This window comes from Entelurus aequoreus, linkage group LG17 (assembly GCF_033978785.1).
Source record: "Entelurus aequoreus isolate RoL-2023_Sb linkage group LG17, RoL_Eaeq_v1.1, whole genome shotgun sequence".
In the NCBI taxonomy this organism is placed as follows: domain Eukaryota; kingdom Metazoa; phylum Chordata; class Actinopteri; order Syngnathiformes; family Syngnathidae; genus Entelurus; species Entelurus aequoreus.
The window spans coordinates 22,531,229-22,553,493 of NC_084747.1; the positions used below are offsets into that span (position 1 = coordinate 22,531,229).

General features: G+C 42.4%; 3 protein-coding genes across 7 annotated transcripts in view; all 3 read left to right on the plus strand.

Moving 5' to 3' along the window:
• The window catches only part of snapc4 (small nuclear RNA activating complex, polypeptide 4), an 18,477-nt gene extending 11,404 nt beyond the window's left edge, over positions 1–7,073 (plus strand). For both annotated transcript variants that reach the window (XM_062025246.1, XM_062025247.1), the window contains 5 exons: positions 1–87; positions 1,667–1,770; positions 4,222–5,478; positions 5,547–6,740; positions 6,810–7,073. The exon at positions 1–87 is cut by the window's left edge and continues 8 nt beyond it. In XM_062025246.1, coding sequence (XP_061881230.1) covers positions 1–87; positions 1,667–1,770; positions 4,222–5,478; positions 5,547–6,740; positions 6,810–6,890 — 2,723 coding nt within the window. In that variant the 3' untranslated portion in view covers positions 6,891–7,073. The remainder of the gene's footprint in view (positions 88–1,666; positions 1,771–4,221; positions 5,479–5,546; positions 6,741–6,809) is intronic.
• A 260-nt stretch (positions 7,074–7,333) lies between these two features.
• LOC133632682 (kazal-type serine protease inhibitor domain-containing protein 1-like) lies at positions 7,334–13,227 on the plus strand. 2 transcript variants are annotated; one of them, XM_062025254.1, is made up of 4 exons: positions 7,334–7,996; positions 12,546–12,709; positions 12,774–12,921; positions 13,033–13,227. In XM_062025254.1, exons 1-4 carry the CDS (start codon positions 7,534–7,536, stop codon positions 13,092–13,094), a joined length of 837 nt encoding a protein of 278 aa, XP_061881238.1. In that variant the 5' UTR covers positions 7,334–7,533; the 3' UTR covers positions 13,095–13,227. The 2 variants fall into 2 exon arrangements, with proteins under 2 accessions (XP_061881238.1, XP_061881237.1); XM_062025253.1 differs by having other exon boundaries at positions 7,336–7,996; positions 12,986–13,194.
• Positions 13,224–22,250, plus strand: dok2 (docking protein 2). Of its 3 annotated transcripts, none has more exons than XM_062025251.1 (7): positions 13,224–13,362; positions 17,463–17,585; positions 17,650–17,823; positions 17,906–18,008; positions 18,192–18,361; positions 19,155–19,397; positions 21,788–22,250. In XM_062025251.1, exons 1-7 carry the CDS (start codon positions 13,294–13,296, stop codon positions 22,226–22,228), a joined length of 1,323 nt encoding a protein of 440 aa, XP_061881235.1. In that variant the 5' UTR covers positions 13,224–13,293; the 3' UTR covers positions 22,229–22,250. The 3 variants fall into 3 exon arrangements, with proteins under 3 accessions (XP_061881235.1, XP_061881234.1, XP_061881233.1); XM_062025250.1 differs by having other exon boundaries at positions 13,273–13,362; positions 17,460–17,585; XM_062025249.1 differs by lacking the exon at positions 13,224–13,362 and having other exon boundaries at positions 17,144–17,585.
• The last annotated feature ends 15 nt before the right edge of the window (positions 22,251–22,265 follow it).

A 22,265-nucleotide genomic window follows, 5' to 3' on the forward strand; every position in this document is an offset into this window, starting at 1 on the left:
ACTGTTTGAAGGAGGGAACCAAGAGAGGTGCATTTGATGACGACGAGCAGGAGCTCCTGATGAAGCTGGTGGACAAACATGGAGTTGGTGAGTCCACATCCTGCACCATCACACTGGCCAACACTTCCTGTACGCTTGTGTGATGATGCTTGTGTGATGATGCTTGTGTGACGGTGCTTGTGTGACGATGCTTGTGTGACGATGCTTGTGTGACGATGCTTGTGTGACGATGCTTGTGTGACGATGCTTGTGTGATGATGCTTGTGTGACGATAGTTGTGTGACGATGCTTGTGTGACGATGCTTGTGTGACGATAGTTGTGTGATGATGCTTGTGTGACGATGCTTGTGTGATGATGCTTGTGTGACGATGCTTGTGTGACGATGCTTGTGTGACGATGCTTGTGTGATGATGCTTGTGTGACGATGCTTGTGTGACGGTGCTTGTGTGACGGTGCTTGTGTGACGATGCTTGTGTGACGATGCTTGTGTGACGATGCTTGTGTGATGATGCTTGTGTGACGATGCTTGTGTGACGATGCTTGTGTGACGATGCTTGTGTGACGATGCTTGTGTGATGATGCTTGTGTGACGATGCTTGTGTGACGATGCTTGTGTGACGATGCTTGTGTGACGATGATTGTGTGATGATGCTTGTGTGATGATGCTTGTGTGACGATGCTTGTGTGACGATGCTTGTGTGACGATGCTTGTGTGACGATGCTTGTGTGATGATGCTTGTGTGATGATGCTTGTGTGATGATGCTTGTGTGATGATGCTTGTGTGACGATGCTTGTGTGACGATGCTTGTGTGACGGTGCTTGTGTGATGATGCTTGTGTGACGATGCTTGTGTGACGATGCTTGTGTGACGATGCTTGTGTGACGATGCTTGTGTGACGATGCTTGTGTGATGATGCTTGTGTGATGGTGCTTGTGTGACGATGCTTGTGTGACGATGCTTGTGTGACGATGCTTGTGTGACGATGCTTGTGTGACGATGCTTGTGTGACGATGCTTGTGTGACGATGCTTGTGTGACGATGCTTGTGTGACGATGCTTGTGTGACGGTGCTTGTGTGACGATGCTTGTGTGACGATGCTTGTGTGACGATGCTTGTGTGACGGTGCTTGTGTGACGATGCTTGTGTGATGATGCTTGTGTGACGATGCTTGTGTGACGATGCTTGTGTGACGGTGCTTGTGTGACGATGCTTGTGTGACGATGCTTGTGTGACGATAGTTGTGTGATGGTGCTTGTGTGACGGTGCTTGTGTGACGATGCTTGTGTGACGATGCTTGTGTGACGATGCTTGTGTGACGATGCTTGTGTGACGATGCTTGTGTGACGATGCTTGTGTGACGATGCTTGTGTGACGATGCTTGTGTGACGATGCTTGTGTGACGATGCTTGTGTGACGATGCTTGTGTGACGGTGCTTGTGTGACGATGCTTGTGTGACGATGCTTGTGTGACGATGCTTGTGTGACGGTGCTTGTGTGATGATGCTTGTGTGACGATGCTTGTGTGACGATGCTTGTGTGACGGTGCTTGTGTGACGATGCTTGTGTGATGATGCTTGTGTGACGATGCTTGTGTGACGATGCTTGTGTGACGATGCTTGTGTGATGATGCTTGTGTGACGATGCTTGTGTGATGGTGTGTCAGGTCGCTGGGCGAAGATCGCTACAGAGATTCCCAACAGGAACGACGCTCAGTGTCTGAGAGAGTGGAAGAAGACGATGAGACACATGAGAGCACCTCATTTACAAGTACTCACCATCTTTGTTTGTGTCTCCTCAAAGCACTCTACGTAACTGTCAGCTATCATCTTGATGTTACATCTTCATCATGTAACACGACTCATCTTCTTTATGTAACACGACTCATCTTCTTTATGTAACACGACTCATCTTCTTTATGTAACACGACTCATCTTCTTTATGTAACACGACTCATCTTCTTTATGTAACATGACTCATCTTCTTTATGTAACACGACTCATCTTCTTTATGTAACACGACTCATCTTCTTTATGTAACACGACTCATCTTCTTTATGTAACATGACTCATCTTCTTTATGTAACATGACTCATCTTCTTTATGTAACACGACTCATCTTCTTTATGTAACACGACTCATCTTCTTTATGTAACACGACTCATCTTCTTTATGTAACACGACTCATCTTCTTTATGTAACATGACTCATCTTCTTTATGTAACACGACTCATCTTCTTTATGTAACACGACTCATCTTCTTTATGTAACACGACTCATCTTCTTTATGTAACACGACTCATCTTCTTTATGTAACATGACTCATCTTCTTTATGTAACACGACTCATCTTCTTTATGTAACACGACTCATCTTCTTTATGTAACACGACTCATCTTCTTTATGTAACACGACTCATCTTCTTTATGTAACATGACTCATCTTCTTTATGTAACAAGTCATCATGTAACACGACTCATGTAACACGACTCATGTAAAAAGACATCTTAATCGTATAATATGACTCATCTTCTTTATGTAACGAGTCATCATGTAACACGACTCATCATGTAACACGACTTATTTCGTGTAACACGACTCATGTAAAAAGACATCTTAATCGTATAATATGACTCATCTTCTTTATGTAACACAAGTCATCATGTAACACGACTCTTTTTAATCGTATAACATGACTAATTTCATCATCGTGTAACACGGCTCATCATGTAACATGACTCATTTCGTGTAACACGACTCATCTTAATCGTATACATGACTCATCTTTATTTAACACAACTCATCATGTAACACAACTCATCATGTAACACGACTCATTTTAATCGTATAACATGACTCATCTTTATGTAACACAACTCATTGTGTAACAGAACTCATCTTAATCGTATAACATGACTCATCTTCTTTATGTAACACAACTCATCGTGTAACACGACTCAACTTAATCGTATAAAATTGCTCATCTTTATGTAACAACTCAGCATGTAACACGACTCATCTTAATCATATAACATGACTCATCTTATTGTAACACAGCTCCTCATTGTGTAACACAACTCATCTTCACCTTGTGACAAAACTCATTCATGTAACAGGACTCATCTTGATACACAACTCATCTTAATCAAGTAACACGACTCATCTTCATCGTGTAACACAATTAAGACTCATCTTCACGTAACACAACTCATCTTAATCAAGTAACACGACTCATCTTCATCGTGTAACACAATTAAGACTCATCTTCACGTAACACAACTCATCTTAATCAAGTAACACGACTCATCTTCATCGTGTAACACAATTAAGACTCATCTTCACGTAACACAACTCATCTTCATCATGTAACACAACTCATCTTCGTAAGGTAACACAACTAAGACTCATCTTCATCATATAACATGACTCATCTTCATCATGTAACACGACTCATCTTCATCAGGTAACATGACTCCTCTTCATCATATAACACGACTCCTCTTCATCATGTAACATGACTCATCTTCATCATGTAACATGACTCCTCTTCATCACGTAACACGACTACTCTTCATCATACAACAACTCCTCTTCATCATGTAACACGACTCCTCTTCATCATGTAACACGACTCCTCTTCATCATACAACAACTCATCTTCGTCATGTAACACGACTCCTCTTCATCACGTAACACGACTCCTCTTCATCACGTAACACGTCTCCTCTTCATCACGTAACACGACTCCTTTTCATCATGTAACACGACTCCTTTTCATCACGTAACACGACTCCTCTTCACGTAACACGACTCCTCTTCATCACGTAACACGACTCCTCTTCATCACGTAACACGACTCATCTTCATCATCTAACACGACTCCTTTTCATCACGTAACACGACTCCTCTTCATCACGTAACACGACTCCTTTTCATCACGTAACACGACTCCTTTTCATCACGTAACACGACTCTTCTTCACGTAACACGACTCCTCTTCATCACGTAACACGACTCCTCTTCATCACGTAACACGTCTCCTCTTCATCACGTAACACGTCTCCTCTTCATCACGTAACACGACTCCTCTTCATCACGTAACACGACTCCTCTTCATCACGTAACACGTCTCCTCTTCATCACGTAACACGACTCCTCTTCATCACGTAACACGACTCCTCTTCATCATACAACAACTCATCTTCGTCATGTTGACTTTCCAGGAGAGGAAGCAGAATCCGTCAAAGCGTTCCAAAAGGACGAAGGTGAACCAGAGGATCAGGAAGCGCCTGTTGAACATCAAGCTGGCGGAGACGAGCGAGGAGGAGGAGGAGGAGGAAGAGGAGGAGGAGGAGGTGGAGTACATGGACAGTGATGATGGTGATGATACCAAGGTCAAGTTGAAGGACACCGTGAAAGTCAGCGAGAAGAAGCAGCAGCAGGTCAACTTCTCCATACTTCCAATGCATGCATGGATTCCTCAAGAAAAGAATCATCTTCTTTCCGGCTTGCTGGTGGTGACGCTGCAGTCCTCGTCTGACTCCTCCCACCATCGCACGCCAGTCCGCTCCACCATTGTGGGCAGGTTTGGACGCTCCGTGGTGGTGGGCCCGCCCCCCCGAGAGCTGCGGGTGGAGGAGCGACAGAGCAACGACGCGATGCTGATGATGTCACTCGAGCAGCTGCGGAGTCGACTGTCTAAGATGGCGCTGAGGTTCAAGAAGCTTCGCCGCGTGACGGACACGAGCCTGGACTACCAGCTGCAGGCGGCGGTCTCGCCGTGGATCGGGAATGTGCTGCTCCCGGGCGAACCCGTAACCACGCTGGCCGACGCCCTCAGAGAGTGCCGCACGGAGACCAGGGTGAGCTCCACCCCTGTCTTCCTGCTGCTCCTCCACGCCATGAACGTGGACACCGCGGGCTGCAGGGACGTCATCAAGCGGCGAAAGGACAATTTGGTGCCGGTGGCTCCGCCCCCTCAGCCGCCTATGGGGTCTCGCAACCCGAAGACGGTGGCGGGTAAGCTGCAGCTGCTTTGGGCTGCCCAACAACCACCTCCAGATGTGAAGCCGCCACCGATGGTTCTACTGCAACAGGCTCCGCCCACTCACCCCACGTTTCCTTCCATGCACCTGGTAGCCTCCGTGGCCCTGCCCTCCTCTTCTCCAAGCATCCCTTTTTCCATTCAGCTCATCTCCCCGCCACACCCTCCTTCCCACCAGGCCTGCCCCTCCTTGGCGACACCGCCTGTAGCTCCGCCCCCGACGGCCACAATGCAGGCTCCTCCCAACCAAACAGCACTTGAACTGTCCGTCAATCACGACCATGCCTGCATTGTGAAGCGTCGTCAGCCCGCCCCCAAAGCAGCGTCCACAGGTAAGCAAGGGCGGGACACGGAGTGTGTGGGTGGAGCTTCCACGGCAGTCATCCAGGAAGGGAAGCGAGTCCGGAAGTTAAGTCAGAAAGCTATCCAATCACGGGTGAGCTTTCCGGCCTTTTTGTCCCGCCTCTTCTGTTGACCTCTGTTGACTTGTCGTGTCGTTCGCAGGCGTTGGCCAATGGGAGGAAGAGGAAGGGCGGCGCCATGCCACCCCCCACAAAGGTTAAGGTATTATCCTCATGGACTCCAAGTGATCAGGTCCAGCTGGGGCAAGCTCCACCTCCAAATCTAGTTTTGATTGGGCCAAGTGGCCCTCAGCCAGTACCTATATGGCCCCGCCCCCCAGGCCTAATTTTACAACCAGCCGGTGGCTCCTCCCCGTTAATCTCCCCCAGACCCCCAAGTGGATCCTTCCCCTTGATCCGTCCCAGGCCGCAAGGTGGCTCCTTCCCCTTAATCCGTCCCAGACCACCAGGTAACTCCTCCCTCTTTAACGCTCCCAGACCGCCAGGTAGCTCCTCCCTCTTAAACTCTCCCAGACCGCCAGGTAGCTCCTCCCCTTTAATCTCCCCCATGCCGCAAGGTGGCGCCTTCCCCTTAATATGTCCTAGACTGCCAGGTAGCTCGTCCCCCTTAAACCCTCCCAGACCGCCAGGTAGCTCCTCCCCTTTAATCTCCCCCAGGCCGCAAGGTGGCGCCTTCCCCTTAATATGTCCTAGACTGCCAGGTAGCTCCTCCCCCTTAACCTCTCCCAGACCGTCAGGTGGCTCCTCCCCCCTAACCTGTCCCCCGGCTCAAAACGTTGGCCTACCAGCCGGGACCCAGGTACAGAACCTTGACCCGTCTCTGATCTTCCCGGAGTCCAAGGCGGAGGTTTATGATTGGCTGAGCGGACAGGGTGGCGTGGCAGTTCCTGAACTGGGCGTGGCTCTTCCTTACCTGCCACCCTTTGTCAGCAATCTGAGCACGCTCAGTGTGCTCCTGCGTGCCAAAGCCGCGCTAACCAAGACGGCCAGAAAGCTGTTGAAAAGAGCGCCGCACGCCCAAAGGCGGTCCAAATCACTGACGACCCCACAGGCCACGCCCCCACAGCTGCCAGGAGCCACTGATTCCTCTGTGAACGCTGACGAGGAGGCGGAGCTAATGCTGGATATACGTCAGCTGGTGAAGGAGCGCTTCGGCGGCAACCCCGCCTACCGGATGCTGAGGGCCCGCTTCCTGTCTTGCTTCACCCTCCCGGCCGTTCTGGCGGCCGTGCAGCCCGTCGCCGCGGCAACGCCGTCCCGTGCGGCCAGCGAGGACGAGGAAGAGCAGGATGAAGAGGAGGTCATAAAGGCGGTGAACAGAAGTCGGAGAGTTAAGGTGAGTACCGGCAGCCATTTTGAAGGTGTTAAAAAGTGGCGGCTCTGATTGCTTGTTGGCGTCCTCCAGGTGTCCGTCACCTTGTCTCAGGACCAGGCGGGACCTCCGGCCAATCACTGCTCAGGAGTCACCGCCACTGGGCCGGCCTAGCCCCGCCCCCCCCCGGAAATGTGGGCGTCCAATGAGAAGCTTTGTTTTTTTAGCTTCAGTGCGTTCATTTTTCCGACGTGAACTGTGTTCCTGAATGCATCGCCACTGTTGCTTTTATTTTCTGTCACTTGAGTTATTTAAGGAAAGTTTTCTGTCTCTGCAAATAAAGTTTCTTGGAAGTTGGCAGCGGAAAGTGAAAACGTTCCGGAAATGCAGGCCTGTGGTGGCGTCCCCACAAACCTTCTATTTGTGGAGCAGCAGCACTCAAGCCAGCAGGAGGTCTTCAGGCCTGCACCAGGACCACATTCCTCCTCCCAAGTGAGGACTTTCCCAGGTGTTCTGGCCTAATGAGGGGAGCAGCTGCCCGCGGGGGGCGGGGCGTCGTCGTCACGTGACGAGATACTTTGCTAAACTGGTCCGTTTCTTTTATTCTTGCAAAGCGCACTTCCGCCTGGGCTTTTATTTGAATGGTCTGAACCGGAAGTGGGCGTGTTGTTCGCAGTTTGACACAATCGATCGGCGGCAGCGCGAGCGGCTCAGCTGTTTGAACGTTGGCGAGTTTCCGGTCAGAACGTGGCGAGCTGCAAAGACTCTTCGTCTTCTTTGACTCACTTGGTCCTCGACGTTCAAGTTCTCCTGGACCATGTCTCTGCTGGCCCTGCTGGTCTTGGCTCTCTATCCGAACCTGCACCAGTGCCGGGCTCTCGGCGACCCGCTGCCCGGCCTGCCGACCAACGGGACCGACGTGGCGGCGGGCTGCGGGCCGTGCCAGGCGGACATGTGCCCGGAGACCCGCGGCTGCCGAGCCGGGCTGGTGCCGGACCCGTGCGGCTGCTGCGACGAGTGCGGCAACCTGGAGGGTCAGGCCTGCGACCCCGGGGACCGGAACGTGTACTTCGGCCTGTGCGGGACCGGACTTCGGTGCCAATTGGATCCTCATCCCGCGGGAGAGGAGGAGGAGGAGGAAGAGCAGGTGTGCGTGTGCGAGGAGCGCGAACCTGTATGCGGAAGTGACGGAGTGACGTATGCAAATAAGTGTCACTTCCGGGAGGTCGCCTTCTCCACGCCGCAACTGCACACCAAAGGGGCGGGGCCCTGTGAGACAGGTACGCCACCTTTTATCAATCAATCAAAGTTTATTTATATAGCCCGAAATCACAAGTGTCTCAAAGGGCTGCACAAGCCACGTCAGATCACACATCTACCAGTGGCGGGCCGTGCGTTTCCCAGCTAGGCCTTCAGTGATGACGTCACTGATGAGCTCTCAAAATAGCATCATGACGTCACCACATGACCATTGCTGCAGAAACACTACTGGACATTGTACACAACAGGTTATATTCTGGCACAATATCACATTTACACGCTACTGGGCATTGTACACAACAGGTTATATTCTGGCACAATATCACATTTACACGCTACTGGACATTGTACACAACAGGTTATATTCTGGCACAATATCACATTTACACGCTACTGGACATTGTACACAACAGGTTATATTCTGGCACAATATCACATTTACACACTACTGGACATTGTACACAACAGGTTATATTCTGGCACAATATCACATTTACACGCTACTGGACATTGTACACAACAGGTTATATTCTGGCACAATATCACATTTACACACTACTGGACATTGTACACAACAGGTTATATTCTGGCACAATATCACATTTACACACTACTGGACATTGTACACAACAGGTTATATTCTGGCACAATATCACATTTACACACTACTGGACATTGTACACAACAGGTTATATTCTGGCACAATATCACATTTACACACTACTGGACATTGTTCACAACAGGTTATTTTCTGGCACATTATCACATTTACACACTACTGGACATTGTACACAACAGGTTATTTTCTGGCACAATATCACATTTACACACTACTGGACATTGTACACAACAGGTTGTATTCTGGCACAATATCACATTTACACACTACTGGACATTGAACACAACAGGTTATATTCTGGCACAATATCACATTTACACACTACTGGACATTGTACACAACAGGTTATATTCTGGCACAATATCACATTTACACACTACTGGACATTGTACACAACAGGTTGTATTCTGGCACAATATCACATTTACACACTACTGGACATTGTACACAACAGGTTGTATTCTGGCACAATATCACATTTACACACTACTGGACATTGAACACAACAGGTTATATTCTGGCACAATATCACATTTACACACTACTGGACATTGTACACAACAGGTTATATTCTGGCACAATATCACACTTACACACTACTGGACATTGTACACAACAGGTTATATTCTGGCACAATATCACATTTACACACTACTGGACATTGTACACAACAGGTTATATTCTGGCACAATATCACACTTACACACTACTGGACATTGTACACAACAGGTTATATTCTGGCACAATATCACACTTACACACTACTGGACATTGTACACAACAGGTTATATTCTGGCACAATATCACACTTACACACTACTGGACATTGTACACAACAGGTTATATTCTGGCACAATATCACACTTACACACTACTGGACATTGTACACAACAGGTTATATTCTGGCACAATATCACACTTACACACTACTGGACATTGTACACAACAGGTTATATTCTGGCACAATATCACACTTACACACTACTGGACATTGTACACAACAGGTTATATTCTGGCACAATATCACACTTACACACTACTGGACATTGTACACAACAGGTTATATTCTGGCACAATATCATTAATGCTGAAAGGTACATACAGCTTTTGGAGCAACATATGTTGCCATCCAAGCAACGTTACCATGGACGCCCCTGCTTATTTCAGCAAGACAATGCCAAGCCACGTGTTACATCAACGTGGCTTCATAGTAAAAGAGTGCAGGTACTAGACTGGCCTGCCTGTAGTCCAGACATTGAAAATGTGTGGCACCTGCAATGTGAGAAGGGAGACCCCCGGACTGTTGAACAACTTAAGCTGTACATCAAGCAAGAATGGGAAAGAATTCCACTTCAAAAATGTGTCTCCTCACTTCCCAAACCTTTACTGAGTGTTGTTCAAAGGAAAGGCCATGTAACACAGTGGTGAACATGCCCTTTCCCAACTACTTTGGCACGTGTTGCAGCCATGAAATTCTAAGTTAATTATTATTTGCAACAACAACAAAAAAAGTTTATGAGTTTGAACATGAAATATGTTGTCTTTGTAGCATATTCAACTGAATATGGCTTGAAAAGGATTTGCAAATCATTGTATTCCGTTTATATTTACATCTAACACCATTTCCCAACTCATATGGAAACGGGGTTTGTACATATATGTTGTCTTGTCTAATCATAAATGATGCAGACCAAGCATGTTGGCTGACTTCAAGTTTACTCCACAGCGTGCTCATCAATAACATCACACTTTATAATCATGTCTTTTATCTACATGACACTTTATAATCATGTACTTTATCTACATGACACTTTATAATCATGTCTTTTATCTACATGACACTTTATAATCATGTACTTTATCTACATGACACTTTATAATCATGTATTTTATCTACATGACACTTTATAATCATGTACTTTATCTACATGACACTTTATAATCATGTCTTATCTACATGACACTTTATAATCATGTACTTTATCTACATGACACTTTATAATCATGTCTTTTATCTACATGACACTTTATAATCATGTACTTTATCTACATGACACTTTATAATCATGTACTTTATCTACATGACACTTTATAATCATGTCTTATCTACATGACACTTTATAATCATGTACTTTATCTACATCACACTTTATAATCATGTCTTTTATCTACATGACACTTTATAATCATGTCTTATCTACATGACACTTTATAATCATGTCTTTTATCTACATCACACTTTATAATCATGTCTTTTATCTACATCACACTTTATAATCATGTCTTTTATCTACATTCATTGATACATTATTGTGTCATTATTGTGTGTCTGTGTGTGCCTTTGTGTATCATTATTGTGTGTATTTGTGTATCATTATTGTGTGTATTTGTGTATCATTATTGTGTGTATTTGTGTATCATTATTGTATGTATTGGTGTATCATTGTTGTGTGTATTTGTGTATCATTATTGTGTGTCTTTGTGTATCATTATTGTGTGTCTTTGTGTATCATTATTGTGTATCTTTGTGTATCATTATTGTGTGTCTTTGTGTATCATTATTGTGTGTATTTGTGTATCATTATTGTGTGTCTTTGTGTATCATTATTGTGTGTCTTTGTGTATCATTATTGTGTATCTTTGTGTATCATTAATGTGTGTATTTGTGTATCATTATTGTGTGTATTTGTGTCATTAATGTGTGTATTGTACACCTGCCTCCCCTGACTGCACGTCACTGGTATTTGTGTATCATTATTGTGTGTATTATTATTGTGTGTCTTTGTGTATCATTATTGTGTGTTTGTGTATCATTATTGTGTGTATTTGTGTATCATTAATGTGTGTATTTTTGTGTCATTAATGTGTGTATTTGTGTTTCATTATTGTGTGTATTTGTGTCATTAATGTGTGTATTGTACACCTGCCTCCCCTGACTGCACGTCACAGGTATTTGTCTATCATTATTGTGTGTATTCGTGTATTATTATTGTGCGTCTTTGTGTGTCATTGTGTATTTGTGTATCATTATTGTGTGTATTTGTGTATCATTAATGTGTGTATTTTTGTGTCATTAATATGTGTATTTGTGTTTCATTATTGTGTGTATTTGTGTCATTATTGTGTGTATTTGTGTCATTAATGTGTGTATTGTACACCTGCCTCCCCTGACTGCACGTCACAGGTATTTGTGTATCATTATTGTGTGTATTCGTGTATTATTATTGTGCGTCTTTGTGTATCATTGTGTATTTGTGTATCATTATTGTGTGTATTTGTGTATCATTAATGTGTGTATTTTTGTGTCATTAATACGTGTATTTGTGTTTCATTATTGTGTGTATTTGTGTATCATTAATGTGTGTATTTGTGTCATTAATGTGTGTATTTGGGTAAATGTTGTGTGTATTGGTGTATTATTATTGTGTGTATTTGTGTATCATTATAGTGTGTATTTGTGTAACATTATTGTGTGTATTTGTGTATTATTATTGTGTGTATTTGTGTCATTATTGTGTGTATTTGTGTGTCATTATTGTGTGTATTCGTGTATTATTATTGTGTGTATTCGTGTATTATTATTGTGTGTATTTGTGTATCATTATTGTGTGTATTTGTGTATCATTATTGTGTGTATTTGTGTATCATTATTGTGTGTATTTGTGTATCATTATTGTGTATTTGTGTATCATTATTGTGTGTAATTGTGTATCATTATTGTGTGTATTTGTGTATCATTATTGTGTGTCTTTGTGTATCATTATTGTGTGTATTCGTGTATCATTATTGTGTGTATTTGTATATCATTATAGTGTGTATTTGTGTTTCATTATTGTGTGTAATTGTGTATCATTATTGTGTGTATTTGTGTATCATTATTGTAGGCCAGGTGAGTGTTATTGAGGTCACCTGACAGTGAGTAACCCCGCCCCCTGCCCCTCCCCCAACAGTTCCTGTCATCAAGGTGGGTCCTCAGAGTCAAGTTAACGGAACAGGAAGTTGTCTACACTTCCTGTGCGAGGTCTTCGCCTTCCCAATGGCGTCCATCGAGTGGCGTAAGGACGGGCGGGATGACGTGGTCCTGCCGGGGGACGACCCCCACATCTCTGTCCAGGTGCTCTTGAGCCAGGCGTGGAGTGGGCGGAGCGTCAAGCCTTCACTTCCTGTCTGTGTTCTAGTCCAGGGGCGGTCCTCTGAGGTTCGAGCTCTCCAGTTGGCTGCAGATTGAAGGGGCGGGGCCACAAGACTCGGGAACCTACCGCTGCATCGCCCGCAACAGCCTGGGCTCCGCCTCCGCGTCCGCCGTGCTGGGTGTGCTGCGTGCAGGTGAGACGCCGTCAGGTGTGCTGGTCACATGACCTCCTGTGATGGCTGCCGTGTCGTCCGTCAGAGGAGCTGGCGTCCTACCTGGCCAATCACGTGTCGGTCCTCCAACAGCTGATCCACGCCGCCGACTACGACTTCTACTGAGGTCACTTCCTGCCAAGATTGAACTTTGACCCGCGCAGCCAAAGGTCACGTCTTTGAAAAGTCAATAAAGAGACCAGGAAACACCTGATTGGTCGTCTTTCAGGAGGCGGGGCTTGTGTTGTCTAGTTGTTGTAGTGCTTGTGGCTCACACAGGAAGTGGGGATGACGTCACGCAGGAAGTGAGAGTGGTGAAGATAGAAGAACAGGAAGTTGGGCGCCAGCACGAAGATGACAATGGAAGAAGACGTGAAGAAAGAAGGACGTCTTTACCTGCAACAACAACACACCTTTGGGAAGGTACACCTCTTCTACTTCTCTTCATCTATACTCTTATATACTCTTATATCTATACTCTTATATCTATACTCATATATACTCTTATATCTATACTCATATATACTCTTATATCTATACTCATATATACTCTTATATCTATACTCATATACTCATATCTATACTCATATATACTATTATATCTACTCATATACTCTTATATCTATACTCATATATACTATTATATCTATACTCTATATTCTTCTAATTGTACTCTACATTCTTATATACTCTGGTGTTTATATATCTATACTCTATATTTATATATTTATTATTTGTACTAGTCATTATACTCTATTATACAATTCATGTACTTATACTTTATAATCATGTATTTTATCTACATGACACTTTATAATCATGTCTTTTATCTACATGACACTTTATAATCATGTCTTTTATCTACATCACACTTTATAATCATGTACTTTATCTACATCACACTTTATAATCATGTACTTTATCTACATCACACTTTATAATCATGTACTTTATCTACATGACACTTTATAATCATGTATTTTATCTACATGACACTTTATAATCATGTCTTTTATCTACATGACACTTTATAATCATGTCTTTTATCTACATGACACTTTATAATCATGTCTTTTATCTACATGACACTTTATAATCATGTCTTTTATCTACATGACACTTTATAATCATGTCTTTTATCTACATCACACTTTATAATCATGTACTTTATCTACATCACACTTTATAATCATGTACTTTATCTACATCACACTTTATAATCATGTACTTTATCTACATGACACTTTATAATCATGTACTTTATCTACATCACACTTTATAATCATGTACTTTATCTACATGACACTTTATAATCTTGTCTTTTATCTACATCACACTTTATAATCATGTCTTTTATCTACATCACACTTTATAATCATGTACTTTATCGACATGACACTTTATAATCATGTATTTTATCTACATGACACTTTATAATCATGTCTTTTATCTACATCACACTTTATAATCATGTACTTTTATCTACATCACACTTTATAATCATGTACTTTATCTACATGACACTTTATAATCATGTCTTTTATCTACATGACACTTTATAATCATGTCTTTTATCTACATGACACTTTATAATCATGTCTTTTATCTACATCACACTTTATAATCATGTATTTTATCTACATGACACTTTATAATCATGTCTTTTGTCTACATGACACTTTATAATCATGTACTTTATCTACATGACACTTTATAATCATGTCTTTTATCTACATCACACTTTATAATCATGTCTTTTATCTACATCACACTTTATAATCATGTCTTTTATCTACATCACACTTTATAATCATGTACTTTATCTACATGACACTTTATAATCATGTCTTTTATCTACATCACACTTTATAATCATGTACTTTATCTACATGACACTTTATAATCATGTCTTTTATCTACATGACACTTTATAATCATGTCTTATCTACATCACACTTTATAATCATGTCTTTTATCTACATCACACTTTATAATCATGTCTTTTATCTACATGACACTTTATAATCATGTCTTATCTACATCACACTTTATAATCATGTCTTTTATCTACATGACACTTTATAATCATGTACTTTATCTACATGACACTTTATAATCATGTCTTTTATCTACATCACACTTTATAATTATGTCTTTTATCTACATGACACTTTATAATCATGTACTTTATCTACATGACACTTTATAATCATGTCTTTTATCTACATGACACTTTATAATCATGTACTTTATCTACATGACACTTTATAATCATGTCTTTTATCTACATGACACTTTATAATCATGTCTTTTATCTACATGACACTTTATAATCATGTCTTTTATCTACATGACACTTTATAATCATGTCTTTTATCTACATGACACTTTATAATCATGTCTTTTATCTACATGACACTTTATAATCATGTACTTTATCTACATGACACTTTATAATCATGTCTTTTATCTACATGACCTTTATAATCATGTCTTTTATCTACATCACACTTTATAATCATGTCTTTTATCTACATGACACTTTATAATCATGTCTTTTATCTACATGACACTTTATAATCATGTCTTTTATCTACATGACACTTTATAATCATGTCTTTTATCTACATGACACTTTATAATCATGTCTTTTATCTACATGACACTTTATAATCATGTACTTTATCTACATGACACTTTATAATCATGTCTTTTATCTACATCACACTTTATAATCATGTCTTTTATCTACATGACACTTTATAATCATGTACTTTATCTACATGACACTTTATATCATGTCTTTTATCTACATCACACTTTATAATCATGTACTTTATCTACATGACACTTTATAATCATGTCTTTTATCTACATGACACTTTATAATCATGTCTTTTATCTACATGACACTTTATAATCATGTCTTTTATCTACATCACACTTTATAATCATGTCTTTTATCTACATGACACTTTATAATTATGTCTTTTATCTACATGACACTTTATAATCATGTCTTTTATCTACATGACACTTTATAATCATGTCTTTAATCTACATCAAACTTTATAATCATGTCTTTTATCTACATCACACTTTATAATCATGTCTTTAACTACATTCATTGATACATTATTGTGCGTCTTTGTGTGTCATTATTTTGTCATTATTGTGTGTCATTATTGTGTCTTTGTGTATTATTATTGTGTGTCATTGTGTGTCTTTATGTATCATTATTGTGTTTTTCTTTGTGTATCATTCTTTATCTTTATTGTGTGTCATTGTCTTTCTTTGTGTATCATTATTGTGTGTATTTGTGTATCATTGTTTATCATTATTGTGTGTCATTGTGTATCATATTGTGTGTCTTTGTGTATCATTGTATGTCTTTTTGTATCATTGTGTGTCATTATTGTGTATCATTATTGTGTGTCATTATTGTGTATCATTATTGTGTGTCATTGTGTATCATTATTGTGTGTCATTGTGTATCATTATTGTGTGTCATTATTGTGTGTCATTATTGTGTATCATTATTGTGTGTCATTGTGTATCATATTTTGTGTCTTTGTGTATCATTGTATGTCTTTTTGTATCATTGTGTCATTATTGTGTATCATTATTGTGTGTCATTATTGTGTATCATTATTGTTTGTCATTGTTGTGTGTCATTGTGTATCATTATTGTGTGTCATTATTGTGTGTCATTATTGTGTATCATTATTGTGTGTCATTATTGTGTGTCATTGTGTATCATTATTGTGTGTCATTGTGTATCATTATTGTGTGTCATTATTGTTTATCATTGTGTGTCATTATTGTGTGTCATTATTGTGTATCATTGTGTGTCATTATTGTGTATCATTATTGTGTGTCATTGTGTATCATTATTGTGTGTCATTGTGTATCATTATTGTGTGTCATTATTGTGTGTCATTATTGTGTGTCATTGTGTATCATTATTGTGTGTCATTGTGTATCATTATTGTGTGTCATTATTGTTTATCATTATTGTGTCATTATTGTGTGTGAAGTGAAGTGAATTATATTTATATAGCGCTTTTTCTCTAGTGACTCAAAGCGCTTTACATAGTGAAACCCAATATCTAAGTTACATTTAAACAAGTGTGGGTGGCACTGGGAGCAGGTGGGTAAAGTGTCTTGCCCAAGGACACAACGGCAGGGACTAGGATGGCGGAAGCGGGGATCGAACCTGCAACCCTCAAGTTGCTGGCACGGCCGCTCTACCAACCGAGCTATACCGCTATACAATAATGTGTCATTATTGTGTATCATTGTGTGTCATTATTCTGTGTCATTATTGTGTGTCATTATTGTGTCATTATTGTGTATCATTATTGTGTGTCATTATTGTGTGTCATTATTGTGCGTCATTATTGTGTGTCATTATTGTGTGTCATTATTGTGCGTCATTATTGTGTATTATTATTGTGTGTCATAATTGTGTATCATTATATTGTGTCATAATTGTGTGTCATAATTGTGTGTGCCTGAAGAAGAAGTGGAAGAGTGTGTGGTGTGTGTTGTTTGGAGAAAGTTGTCGGTCTATTCCCAGACTAGAAGTGTGCGAGTGTAAAGATGGCGGTGAGCGAGGAGGACGCCGACATCAGGACCACAAGAAGGTGTCCTCTCTTTGTGAGTCGTCGTCATAGCGACAGGCGGCCATGACATGCTGACTCCCTGCAGGTGATCCGACTGTCCGACTGCATCCGAGTGGTGGAGGTGGAGGTGGAGGCGGAGGCGGAGGCGTGTCCCAAAGACACGGCGTGCTTCCTGCTGGAGACCACGCACAAGAGCTTCCTGTTTGCCGCTCACGCAGCGCAGCAGTGGACCACACAGCTGTGCCAGGCGGCATTTCCTGTACGCATCTTATTATTACTTTCTTATTCATTGCTGCCACTCTCGTCATGACAACATGTGTGTGTGTGTGTGGGGGGGGCAGGATAGCTGGGCGGAGCCTATCAGCAGGAGGCGTGGCAGCAAACAGAAAGTAGAAGAAGAAGGCATGGAGGACAACATTTTGTACAGCAGCAGCACACAAACATGTGTGTGACACACCCAGCATGACAGGAAATGAGACAGGAAGTGATGCTTATGTATGTGTGTGTGTGTGTGTGTGTGTGTGTGTGTGTGTGTGTGTGTGTGTGTGTGTGTGTGTGTGTGTGTGTGTGTGTGTGTGTGTGTGTGTGTGTGTGTGTGTGTGTGTGTGTGTGTGTGTGTGTGTGTAGTGAGGGACTTCCGTGTGTGTGTGAGGAGGACAGAGTCAGCAGAGCGTTGTCGCCTGAAGGGAGATGTTGTCCTGCGTGCCAGCTCAGAGGCACTCCACCTGCTGGACACTGGAGGAGTTGTCACCCTCAGCTGGCCCTACAGATTCCTGCGCCGCTTCGGGCGGGACAAGGTGGCACACACACTTACACCACAAGGTGGCACACACACTGACACCAGGCGGGACAAGGTGGCACACACACTGACACACACTTACACCACAAGGTGGCACACACACTGACACTACAAGGTGGCACACACACTTACACCACAAGGTGGCACACACACTGACACTACAAGGTGGCACACACACTGACACTACAAGGTGGCACACACACTTACACCACAAGGTGGCACACACACTGACACTACAAGGTGGCACACACACTTACACCACAAGGTGGCACACACACTGACACTACAAGGTGGCACACACACTGACACTACAAGGTGGCACACACACTTACACCACAAGGTGGCACACACACTGACACCACAAGGTGGCACACACACTGACACTACAAGGTGGCACACACACTTACACCACAAGGTGGCACACACACTGACACTACAAGGTGGCACACACACTGACACTACAAGGTGGCACACACACTTACACCACAAGGTGGCACACACACTGACACCACAAGGTGGCACACACACTGACACTACAAGGTGGCACACACACTTACACCACAAGGTGGCACACACACTTACACTACAAGGTGGCACACACACTTACACCACAAGGTGGCACACACACTGACACCACAAGGTGGCACACACACTGACACTACAAGGTGGCACACACACTTACACCACAAGGTGGCACACACACTTACACTACAAGGTGGCACACACACTTACACCACAAGGTGGCACACACACTGACACCAGCTTCTTCCGTGGGCGTGGCTTCTCCTCAGAACACCTTCACCTTCGAGGCGGGTCGCAGGTGTGATTCGGGGGAGGGGAGTTTTGAGTTCGACACCAAGGAGGGTAACTTCCTGTTCCAGGCGGTGGAGGCCGCCATTAGCCTGCAGCGTGTCCGTCACACGTCCAGAGGAGGGCCCGTCAACCTGGAACTTTCTGCTGCCCCCGTCCTGCCCCCTTTACCTAAAGCCCCGCCTCCTTCCTACCGTGATGACCCACAATCCTCTTCTGCTCAGGTCAGTTCAGCTCACACATCACATGACCTAAACACCTGTCCTATCCCTCTGTCTGGACATCATTGAATGATGACATCACACTAGGATGATATCATAGAATGATGACATCACACTATGATGATACCATAGAATGATGACATCACACTATGATGATACCATAGAATGATGACATCACACTATGATGATATCATAGAATGATGACATCACACTAGGATGATATCATTGAATGATGACATCACACTAGGATGATACCATAGAATGATGACATCACACTATGATGATATCATAGAATGATGACATCACACTATGATGATATCATTGAATGATGACATCACACCAGGATGATATCACAGAATGATGACATCACACTATGATGATACCATAGAATGATGACATCACACTATGATGATATCATAGAATGATGACATCACACTATGATGATACCATAGAATGATGACATCACACTATGATGATATCATAGAATGATGACATCACACTATGATGATATCATTGAATGATGACATCACACTAGGATGATATCATAGAATGATGACATCACACTATGATGATATCATTGAATGATGACATCACACTATGATGATATCATAGAATGATGACATCACGCTATGATGATACCATAGAATGATGACATCACACTAGGATGATATCATAGAATGATGACATCACACTATGATGATACCATAGAATGATGACATCACACTAGGATGATATCATAGAATGATGACATCACACTATGATGATACCATAGAATGATGACATCACACTATGATGATATCATAGAATGATGACATCACACTAGGATGATATTGAATGATGACATCACACTAGGATGATATCATAGAATGATGACATCACACTATGATGATACCATAGAATGATGACATCACACTAGGATGATATCATAGAATGATGACATCACACTATGATGATACCATAGAATGATGACATCACACTAGGATGATATCATAGAATGATGACATCACACTATGATGATACCATAGAATGATGACATCACACTATGATGATATCATAGAATGATGACATCACACTAGGATGATATTGAATGATGACATCACACTAGGATGATATCATAGGATGATGACATCACACTGTGATGATATCATAGAATGATGACATCACACTATGATGATATCATAGAATGATGACATCACACTATGATGATATCATAGAATGATGACATCACACTAGGATGACAGAATGATGAAATCTCACTAGGATGACATAGAATGATGACATCACACTAGGATGACATCATAGAATGATGACATCACACTAGGGTGACATCATAGAATGATGACATCACACTAGGATGACGACATAGAATGATGACATCACACTATGATGATATCATACTATGATGACACCACACTATGATGACACCACACTGTGATGATATGATATTTCCCCCAGGGATCAATAAAGTACTTAGTACTCTATTCTATATCACACTGAGATGACATAACACTATGACGATACCACACACTATGATGACATCACACAATGATGACAACACAATATAATGTCATCCCACTATGATGACATCACACTATGATGTCATCACACTATGATGACATCACACTGTGATGACATCACACTATGATGACATCACACGATGACGTCATTACACTATGAGGACATCACACTATGACGACATCACACTTTGATGACATCACACTATGATGACAACACATAATGACATCATACTATAATGACATCACACCGTGATGACATCACACTTTGATGATATCACACTGTGATGACATCACACTATGATGACATCACACTTTGATGACATCCCACTATGACATCCCACTGTGATGACATCACACTATGAGATCACACTTTGATGACATCACACTTTGATGACATCACTCTGTGATGACATCACACCATGACATCATCACACTATGACGACATCACACTATGATGACATCACACTGTGATGACAACACATTATAATGACATCATACTATAATGACATCACACTTTGATGACATCACACTTTGATGATATCACACTGTGATGACATCACACTACAATGACTTCACACTTTGATGACATCACACTATGATGACATTACATTATAATGACATCACACTATGATGACATCACACTGTGATGACATCATACTATAATGACATCACACTTTGATGTCATCACACTTTGATGATATCACACTGTGATGACATCACACCACGATGACATCACACTATGATGACTTTACATTATGATGACATCACACTACGATGACATCACACTATGATGACATTACATTATAATGACATCACACTATGATGACATCACACTATGCAGACTGAGGTTTGATGGACTGTTGTGTGGTCTCTCAGGTGGATGTGGATCTGCTTGGAGTTGACAAGTTGACCCTAGTCCCTAAGAAAAGGGTCCACGTGATGTGCGGCTCCCCGCTGAACCCTAACCTCTGCGCCCCCGAGTCGTGGTCCCTGGAGCAGACCTACTCGCAGGTCACGTGGGACACAAGCCCGCCGCACCTCCCCAAAGACTACTCTCTCCCGTTCCACGCCGTCTCCAAGAAGGACACTCTGAGCGCCGAGCGTCTCCTTGACAGCGAGGTCCTGACCACGGCCTACGAGAACCAGGACCACATTTACGACGAGCCGCAAAGATGCGTGGGCCCGCCCTCCGAGTACGATGACCCCGAGGAGCTGAGGGGAGACGCCTGGAGGACCATGGCTACCGCCGTGGACCATGACGGACCAAGCCAGAGGTCACTTCCTGTGGTCTGGCAGGAAGCAGAAGGGGAAGAATAACAAAGTAGGGGGTGGAGCCAAATAAAACGCTTTCTTT